At 38.4% G+C, this 10,627-nt stretch overlaps 1 protein-coding gene across 1 annotated transcript in view; it reads right to left on the reverse strand.

Moving 5' to 3' along the window:
• LOC103044586 (glucocorticoid-induced transcript 1 protein) overlaps positions 1–6,835 on the reverse strand; it is a 33,506-nt gene extending 26,671 nt beyond the window's left edge. Inside the window, exon 1 of the mRNA XM_022679894.2 lies at positions 6,347–6,835. Within this exon, the coding sequence (XP_022535615.2) occupies positions 6,347–6,605 (259 nt within the window). The 5' untranslated portion in view covers positions 6,606–6,835. The remainder of the gene's footprint in view (positions 1–6,346) is intronic.
• Positions 6,836–10,627: the final 3,792 nt, after the last annotated feature.

Below are 10,627 nucleotides of genomic sequence, written 5' to 3' on the forward strand. Positions count from 1 at the left end.
TCTGACTAAAACTAATAATATCCGATAGACTAAAATGTAACTAAAACTATTATACATTTTAGTGAAAAGACTAAGACTGTATCAAAATCACCTGTCAAAATGAACACTGTGATATACTCTTGTATTTTGCTTTATGTAGTTGCCTGCATTCAGGGAGGGGAATGATCTTTTGATTAAATATAATTTTATAAAAATAAATAAAGTGTTATTGCAATTTAAATTAAACAGACATATAATGTAAAGGGTCTTACATATTTTTTAGTTTATATATTTGTCCCCTTTTTAAAATTAATTTAAAAGCTGTACCCACCTGGCAAGATGTTAACATCCTAGTGTCTGTCCACAAGGCTCTGAGCCTGCTAGTGATTTTGTCCATAACTCCCTTATTCTGTCACTTCTGAGTAAAAATAGAAACCTTTAAGTGTAACAGAAAGTGATTTGATTTATATCGTGATACATATCGATATCGGCTGATATGAAAAACTATATCGTAATAAGATTTTTTTCCATATCGCCCAGCCCTACAGTGACGGTGGATGTCTCCATAGGAAGCTTGCTGGGTTAGCCTCTGTGCTAACTGGCCATGAACACACTCACACTCAGTTATTTAGATATTTTCCACCCAAATCTGTTCTTTTAAAAATGAACCCAGATAGCAATGTTACGTTGGCTCAACGTCATTGTTTATGTTGGCATGACCTTGGCCAATCACGTTGTTCCAACGTAATTTTGGCCAATGGGCCTACGTTGGCCTGACGCTGGGTGTCAACCAATGTTTTCCGTTGGGCCTACATTGGCCTGAGGTTGGGTGTCAAACAATGTTTGCCGTTGGGCCTACATTGGCCTGACGTTAGGTGTCAACTAATGTTTGCCGTTGGGCCTACATTGGCCTGATGTTGGGTGTCAACCAATGTTTGCAGTTGGGCCTACATTGGCCTGATGTTGGGTGTCAACCAATGTTTGCAGTTGGGCCTACATTGGCCTGACGTTAGGTGTCAACTAATGTTTGCCATTGGGCCTACATTGGCCTGACACTGGGTGTCAACTAATGTTTGCAGTTGGGCCTACATTGGCCTGAGGTTGGGTGTCAGCCAATGTTTGCCATTGAGCCTACATTGGCCTGATGTTGGGTGTCAACCAATGTTTGCAGTTGGGCCTACATTGGCCTGACGTTGGTTGTCAACTAATGTTTGTCGTTGGGCCTACATCTGCCTGACATTGGGTGTCAACCAATGTTTTCTGTTGGGCCTGCGTTGGCCTAATGTTGGCTTCTGACCAGTTAATATTTCTTGATGTTGGGCCAATACCTGACTGGTTGGATTCATACATCAAGACACAAGATTAAAAGGCGCAATGACCATTTATAGTGTGAAAATTACGGTAAACTGCCAAAATAAACCACAGTTGCAGCAAGACACTGTACAAACTATCAAAAAAATTTAAATTCAAAAACTTCTACCTGTCCTTTTATTGGTTCTTTCATCATTTTATATTTACTCAGTATAAAGAACAGCAGCTGTCCAGTCCAGACAGACTGAAAACTCTAATCTGCAGGCAGATTACGTAAAGCTTACTGTCTAAATGTCTTCATGCTGTAACTAAAACCAAAACGCGGGTAAAACAGCACTGAAAAAGACTTCCGGACCTCAGAACTGGGTTTAAGGTTCTGTGGTAGAGAGAAAAGCGGCTTCTGGTATATCAGACCACTCAACAGACAAAGAGGAAACCATTATCTATCCAGCGGCCTGTGCAGAGCCATCATTTGTATAACGGTATTCAGCTTCCTGTGTTGTAATTCTACAGTCTGATAATGGCAGTGAATCCGACACTATAAAATCCTTACAATGCTAATGCTGAATCCAGTCCAGAGCTGCACAGTGTATCGGTTTAGGATTTTTACTATAGTGTACTCTAATACTGAAATCCAACAAACTGCAAATGTGTGTGTGCCTGCCGACGCCGCTGAAATTTTTTTTAAAGTTATCCTACAAAAAAAAAACATTTATTTTGTCCAAACCTCCTCAAAATTCTGTATAACTCTGACCAGTAGGGCTGTAAGTAAATGCATCAAAATATTTTGTTTTTACAATACTGTACCGATCTTCAAAAACACATAACGGATTTTTAATTATTAGTTTTAATTATATGCAATGATTATTGTCAGACAGTCTTTGAGTCTCTAAGCATTGTGTTTAAACTTTAACTACTAAATAGGAGTTTTTTGCTTGGTCTTCAGATCCCACTGTTATGATTAAAAAAGTAAACATTTGGGTAATTTTATTAATCAGATTTTTAAAATATAATACTTTTCCTTTTATATTACTGTTTTTATTTTTTTCTACTGCCATAATGTCATGAGTTGTTTGGACTACCATATTTTTTTATTGCACTATAAGGTGCATTATAACACTATCAATAAACTTCTATATTCAGGTCTACTTTCACACATAAGGAGCACTGTATGATAAGGCGCATTATGCAATACTAGTAAGGAACAGGGATGTTGCCATTAAAAGAAATACATGACGACACCCCTGTTCCTTACTAGTATCGCATAATGCACCTTATAATACAGGATGTCACTCTACACAGATTTCTCTCCTTAAAACGTTTTGCTTGAGTGAGTAAAGCGCTTCCGTTTATATACAGTAAAGTTAGATTTGCAGATATACACTAAGGCTGGGTGCAGCAGCATTAGCATTAGCAGCTAACTGCTAGCACTAGCCGCCCCACACAGCAAAACTGAGAAACACTGAGTGTTCCAGTTAGCCAGGTTGATACTAGTTAGCGGTTTGTCACACATAGCTTGTGTTAACACGTTAAACACGCAGACTACAGGCCAATAATACTTACCTCTGAACGGCCAAAGAACTAGCGCTTAGCTTGTTTAGCAGCTCTTTATAACGCTGTACTTCAGTTTTACTGCTCCTTACAACCTGACTGGTAGAATTCATACATAAGACCCAAAAGATCCATTTTTAGGAAATTTAAAGGATTTTAAGTGCACCTTATATGTGTTATGGTACAGTAGTATATATATTAGTGACTATGTGAAAACTAGCACTGATAACAGCGTCACAAGTATACAATTCTACTTCATTTTCAATTTTGAAATTTATGTTATACATAAAGTAGAAGATATAGAACAATATAGTCAAGGAAATGAAACCCAAATATAGGTAATAACATAAACTGTAAATTTGCAGTAAAATAATTGTCTGTTTCTTGTTTTTTTTATTATCATTATCTCTTGTTGGTTGAGTTTATGTTCTCGTGTCAGTTATTTAGTTTACTCCCTGGTTCCTTGTATATATCTCCCTGTTTTATGTTTACGTGTTTACTTGTTCCTTGTTTCTTTGTTTATTTGTTATTTATTTATTAAATATTTCCTTATCTGCATTTACATCCGCCTCCACGTCTCCCTGCCTGCACCCCATCATGACAGGCATGATATCACACACTCGGCTGATTGGCTACATGCTTAATTATGCTAAATTTTTCAATCATACTTCAAACAGCGGGCGCTCTTTTTAAAAACTGCTTATCCTGTCTCGTGTGATATTTCTATGGTCTGATATTTCTACGGATACAATCTCTCACAGTCAACAGGTCTCCGCACTTTCCCCCCAAACACAACCAGCTTATTAATGACTGCTGGACTGGTCAGTTTCGTGTTTAGTGTGATAGAGGCAAGGAAATGGTTTAATACCAGCTCAGACCGCTCTGTTCCACATTAAATTAGAGTGTATTAGAGATCAGAAAATTACTTTACTGAGAAAAGTACAGATTTACTAAGGAAAGAACACACTGCTCAGGTCATTTTTAGCTCCTCTTATTTAGTTTATCATTTCTTGGGTTTAGTTTCATTCTGTTCTGTTAGTTCTGCTCCTGGACCAGTTTGCTGTATCCCATTTCATCCTCTAAAAATACAGAAAAATCAGACCCAAACACACCTCTGATCAGGGTATAGTGTGCTAAAGGTCAATAAGGTACTTTAGTATGAGTTGGCTTTGGACCACTGTGGCTGTGGCTTTAGTTTTATTCACTTGCGTTAAGTTTCTAATTCCTATTTTCTTTTCTTCCATTTTTCTCCCAATTGATCTAGGCAGATTGTCCCACCCATTAGTGACGACTACTGATGTCACAACACAAGGAGGGTGAAGACGAGCACATGCCCCGTCGGAAACATGTGAAGTCAGACTCCGCCTCTTTTTAAACTGCTGCTGATGCAGCATTACCGAGTAGCACTCGGAGAAAAGCACATTTGGAGGAAAGCGCAGCGACTCAGTTCTGATACAGCAGCTCACAGACGCCTTGTGCTGTTCAACATCACCCTAGAAGTGATGAGGGGAAAGAGCACCATCTACCCACCCAAAGAGAGCAAAGCCAATTGTGCTGTCTCAGGGCTCCAGCAGCTGATGGCAAGCTACATGACCAGGATTCGAACTAGTAATCTCCTGATCATAGTAGAAGTGCTTTCCACCGCTGGACCACTCAGCATCGAGTTTTTAATTCCTTTAATATGACTACTTCTGAGAATTTTCTTTCCATCCCAAATAAACCCGAAAAACATCCCCAAAACTTATTTAATCATCGTGGAACATGAAGTAGTTTAATGCCCCATTACTTTTGCTATGTGTCATGTGAGCTAAAGAACTGATATTTGGGATACTGCATTCAATGTGGATATGATTTCTGCTCATACAGACAATTCTAGCCAGAAGACACCAGTCCAGATCATCAGCTACTGCAAACTGTGGGTAGTAAGGTAATTAATGCCTTCTATAATGCCCTGTGTCACATGTAACTCTGTGGATCAAGGAATTATAAATGCTAGCAAAACTTTGGAAACGGGACATCACATCTATCTCGAACCCACTACCAGGCCTTGTTCCAACGCATCACTAGTGATGTATATACAGCTGATTATATATATATTTCTCCAAACCATCACTGATTGGTGGAAACTTCACACTAGACCTCAAGCAGTTTGAACTGTGTGTCTCTCCACTCTTCCTCCAGAATCTGTTTCCTTGATTTCCAAATGAAATGTAAAATTTACTTATTATCAGACATGTCATCTGCTGCTGTTGATCCACTGTGTTTTATTATCAAGTGCAGTGCAGTGTTTTCCCGGAAAATCTTACAGCACTTCATGCTTTCCTATAGGGCTGTGACATATCGTATGTGATAGTATCGCCAACATTTTTAAATACTGTGAACAACATTTAATTTTTTCATGATGCCAAGAGTATTGTATCGCAAAAACACAATGAAATATTGCGATATTATTTTAGAACCGTATCACTACTTCCCTCTGCTGACAACTTTTATGGAGATTCGGATTTAATTTTCCAGCAGGACTTGGCAAACGTCCCATACTGCCAAAATTATTTTTGGGTTTTTATTGGCTGTAAGCCAAAAGTCTTACAGCACTTCATGCTTTCATATACTTAACACTTTCATTATTAGTATCACGACATTCAGGATCATTGACTTCTGTTACAAATATGATCAAATTCTTGTCATTTTTTAATATCTCACTTAGGGGCATGCCATATCATATTATGCAATAATATAATGTAATTTTCATTCTGTTGCAGTAGTGTATTCGTGAATCTTTTATTCTTTTTTTTTATTTTTATTTGGTGTTTTGTCATATCACCAAGAGTATCGCTATCACAAAAATACCACGAAACATTGCATTGTTATTTTAGGACATATCGCCCACCCCTTACTTACCTTTGCTGACAACTTTTATGAAGATGCGGATTTCATTTTCCAGCAGGGCTTGGCACACTGCCTACCCTGCCAAAATGATTATTGGGTTTTTATTGGCTTTAAGTCATAATTTCCCAGAAAATCTTACAGCACTTTATGCTTCCCTATAGGGCTGTGACATATCATATCGTATGCAACAATATCGCCAACATTTTTAAATATCGTGAACAATATTACATTTTGTCATAGTGCCAAAAGTATCACTATCACAAAAATAACATGAAACATTACGATATTATTTTAGGGCCATTTCGCCCACCCCTCACTTCCCTCTGCTGACAACTTTTATGAAGATGCGAATTTCATTTTCCAGCAGGATTTGGCACACTGCCCACACTGCCAAAAGTTCCAATTGATCTTATATAATATTCAAATTTTCTGAGACACTGATTTTTTTTATTGGCTGTAACACTTAAAATAGATAACTCTGTGTGTTTAATACATCTATATAATATATGAGTTTGACATTTTAAACTGAATTATACTGAAATAAAGTAACTATTTTTTGTTAAGTAAGTAAGACAGATAGTTAGTTAGTTAGTTGTACATTAGTTGGGTGATTTACCTTCCCCAGCTGAGGAAGCTCCACGCTTCTCCTGGTGCAGGGTCTTCTCCACAGGGCCACTGGAACAAAGACCAGGGGTGGGCTTCAGCCTGCTGACTGCTGCTCGACCCCCAATGCTGGAGTTAAAGGAGGAAGGGGATGGTGGTGGTGGTATCCTGTGGTCGTTCCAGGCCAGCCTGCTGTGGGAATATGAGCCTGGATTGTCCTGAACAGCCTGTAAAACTGTCCTGCCTGCGTCTGGAAGCACTGCTATCTGCATGCTGTAGCTGAAACTCTGAGTTTAGTGGAGAAACGAGAAGAGGAAGCCTGGCTTTATTGTTTAAACCCGATACTAAACAGTAAAACCCTGAGCCAGCAGAGACTCTACAAACTCTAAACTTCACTCGCAGGGTTATTTAGTGCAGCTCAGTCCTGGTTTAGACGTTTATCTCCCATATTTTCAGCTAACTTCTCCTCCTCGACTCCGTAGCCTGACAGATACACAGGAGAGATAACCGTGTAGTAGCGTGTGGGCGGAGCTATGCAAATACTCCGCAGCTCATTGGCGCAGAGGGGAAACGGCTCCACAGGCGTGCGCTCTGATTGGAAGAAAGTTTTGTTTTCCTGCATTACAGCTTATACGTGTTTTTCTTAAAAGATAAAAACAATGTTAAAACATACAGCTCTAAAAAAAAAAAAAAGTTTTTCTGATTTTACCAAATGAAAAAACTCTGGAATATAATCAAGAGGAATATGGATGATAACAAGCCATCAAACCAAGCTGAACTGGAGTAAAGGCATAAAGTTATCCAAAAGCAGTGTGTAAAACTGGTGGAGGAGAACATGCCAAGATGCATAAACACTGTGATTAAAAAACAGGGTTATTTCACCAAATATTGATTTCTGAACTTTTAAAACTTTATGAATATGAACTTATTTTCTTTTTTTCTTTTTCGTTATTTCAGTCATTTCTCATTTTCTGCAAATAAATGCTCTAAATAACAATATTTGTTTTTGGAATTTGGGAGAAATGTTGTCCGTAGTTTATAGAATAAAACAACAATGTTCATATTCCTCAAACATATACCACAATCTAAGAAACTGATTAAAAAAACTCTTATCTCTTATTTTTTTCCAGATCTATTTATATTAATTATGATTATACTTATAATAAATTAATAAATGCCTGCAAATCTTAAAAAAAAAAAAAAAACTTTTTTATAGTGTTATTTAAACATTGTATAAACAGAACAATCATTGGATAAATCAATAAAAAACCAGTATTATGACTATATAATAAATTACAATTATCTGTGAATAGGTATCTTTTTATAGTGTCGAACTGAATCATCATTACAGTAAAAAAAAAAAAAGTACATTCACAGGGTTTGGTTTGGTAAGTGCAAAGCAAGTGCCAAGTGCCACCCTGTGGTAAACTCCAGTATTTTACAGTCAAGAAACATTAGACTGAAGTAGAATCGTGGGACAAAAATTAAGACACAATTGTGCAAAACTGACTTTTTAAACATATTTGAACATCTGGACATCTTTATCTTCATTTGAACAGTATTGAGAGATGTTGGTGTGGCACAGTGGATAACACCACTACAAGCTAGTGAGTGATCATTTTATGTGGGAGTCTGGGGTTCAATTCACAATCTGGGTGACTGTACTACTTTACACCAATAAGAGTCCTTGGGCAAGACTCTTAACATTACATTAACCTTGTAAGTCGCTCTGCATAAGTGCATTAGAAGGGGTAAATGCCATAAATGTAAAATATAAGCCTAAAGAACACCCCACTCATTTATTACTTCCTCATTTCCAACAAAAGTTGGATTTTAAGTAGTAACATTTCTGCAATTTTTACTATATCTTTTCATGTGATCACACTAAAGGAATATAACTCAAAGTAGTAGAGCTTGTATAATCTTCTGAAAATAACTTCCAAGGACACACAGCCATTAATGTGTAAATAGCTGGCGCCACACATAAATATGTCCAAATTACGTCCTAAATGTCAATATTTTGGGTGACCACCATTATTACCCAACACTGCCATAAATCTATTGGGCATGGAATTCATCAGAGCTGCACAGGTTGCCACTGAAATCCCCCTCCACTCCTCCAAAATGACATGACAGTGTGGGTGGATGTTAGAGACCTTGCACTCCTCCATCTTCTGCTTGCGGATGCCCCACAGGTGCTCAACTGGGTTCAGGTTCGGAGACATACTTGGCCTGTGCATCAACTTTACCTTCAGCCTTCTCACAAGGCAGTTGTTATCATGGAGGTGTGGTTATGCAGCCATGTATTCACTTTTTTTTAACAAACTATAGGAGGACAACACCACACAATATAGCACATGATATTGTATTGTCCAGCAGGGGCAAGTGGCACCCAGACTATTAGTGTGGGAAAACAAAACTGCACTGACTTTAGACTTGATAATAAAACACAGTGGATCAACACCAGCAGATGACAGACATGACTCTCCAAACCATCACTGATTGTGGAAACTTCACACTAGACCTCAAGCAGCTTGGACTGTGTATAATTTTATAAAGATGTAGATTTCATTTTCCAGCAGGAATTGGCCCACTAAAAAGAGTACCAATTGGCCTTATATAATATTCGAATTTCAATTTTTTTGGGGTTTTCTTTGGCTGTAAGCCAAAATCATCAGCAGTAAAAGACAAACACTTAAAATAGATCACTCTGTGTGTAATACATCTATATAATATATAAGTTTAACATTTTTAACTGAATTACTGAAATAAAGTAACTTTTTAATGATTTTTTTTTTAATGCACTACAAATATGTCATGTGGTGTGGTGTATCTAGGCGCTTGCTTTGGATTTGCTTAGAGCTTGATCGGTGGTTGCTAAGCATGTTGCCATGTGGTACTATATGTGGTTGGAAGGGTGTTATTTGTGTATTTGCTTTGGTGTTGCTAGGTGCTTGATTTGAATTTTCTTAAAGCTTGCAGAAGTGTTGCTTGGTTGCTAAGCATGTTGCCATGTGCATCTTATGTGGTTGGTAGGGTGTTATTTGTATTTTTCTGTGGTGTTGCTAGGTGCTTGATTTGGATTTGCTTAGAACTTGCTAAGATGTTGCTAGGTGGTTGCTAAGCATGTTGCCATGTGGTGCTATATGTGGTTGGCAGGGTGTTATTTGTATTTTTGCTCTGGTGTTTTTAGGTGGTTGCTTTCAATTTGACAGGTGGTTGATAAGCAGTTAAGTGGTGTCCCATGTGTTTGCAAGTATGTTGCCAAGTGGTTGTTAAGGCATCCCATGTGGTTGGCTGGGTGTTACCTATACTTGGTTAATAACACAGGGGTGAACAGAATCAGAATACCTAGCATCTATTACGTACAGGGGGATAGTTCTGAACTTACAGTCATTTTAGAATGTGTTTTAGTAATTGTGATCTTGGATCACCTGGATTTAGAGTTAAGAAAAGGAGCTGGAACAGAAAAAGGTGGTCACTACATACTGTGGAACAGGTGGAGAACATAATGCCTCTGATTGGTTAACAGCACTGCAGCAGAGAAAGCCTACCTGAGTCAATTTTACAGCTCCAAAACTCAAAGGACAAAATGTTTTCAGAGATAAAGTTAATCTTTAAACTTTACTTAACATCAGACTCTCAGCGCTGCTCGGCCACGGGTCTCGGTAAAACGCAGAATCAACTGGAGATCCGATTTAAACAGACAGTTACTTACACATGATAGCTTATGATAACTAGCTGGTGTAAACAGAGCTGTAAGCTTTTCAGCTGACGAGACAGACTGTGTCGGCTCTGCTGCAGCCTGGCTTTAGCTCTGTCTGTGGGCGGTCCTGAGTAAAGGTGGGCGAGGCCATGAATATTAATTCACGGGTTGACACAGACCTGGGTGCTTTTCCTACTGCAGACAATGGGGGCTGAAGACCAGTTTCATGTGTAGCATATATATACAGTGGAGTGACACCTTTAATTACTTTTCAATTCCAGGCAGGTGCTAGGCCACTGGGTGTTAAACCACAAGAGTGGTTGCTATGGGGTTGCTAGGTGTTTGCTTTGGTGTTGCCTGGTGGTTGCTACAGAAATGCTATGGTATTCCAGATGGATGATATGGGATTGCTAAGTATTTTCCCAATGATTCATGTGGTGTTGCTTAGTGGTTGGTAAGGTAGAAAATAAAAGTAGCTGCTTAGGTAGCTACTAGGTAGAGTTGCTCAGAGATTGCTTGACAGTTGCAATGGCGTTTCAGGTGGTTTTGAGCATTTTGTGTTGCTAAGTGGCTGCTGTGGTACCACAA

This window comes from Astyanax mexicanus, chromosome 1 (genome assembly GCF_023375975.1).
Source record: "Astyanax mexicanus isolate ESR-SI-001 chromosome 1, AstMex3_surface, whole genome shotgun sequence".
NCBI classification, from domain to species: domain Eukaryota; kingdom Metazoa; phylum Chordata; class Actinopteri; order Characiformes; family Acestrorhamphidae; genus Astyanax; species Astyanax mexicanus.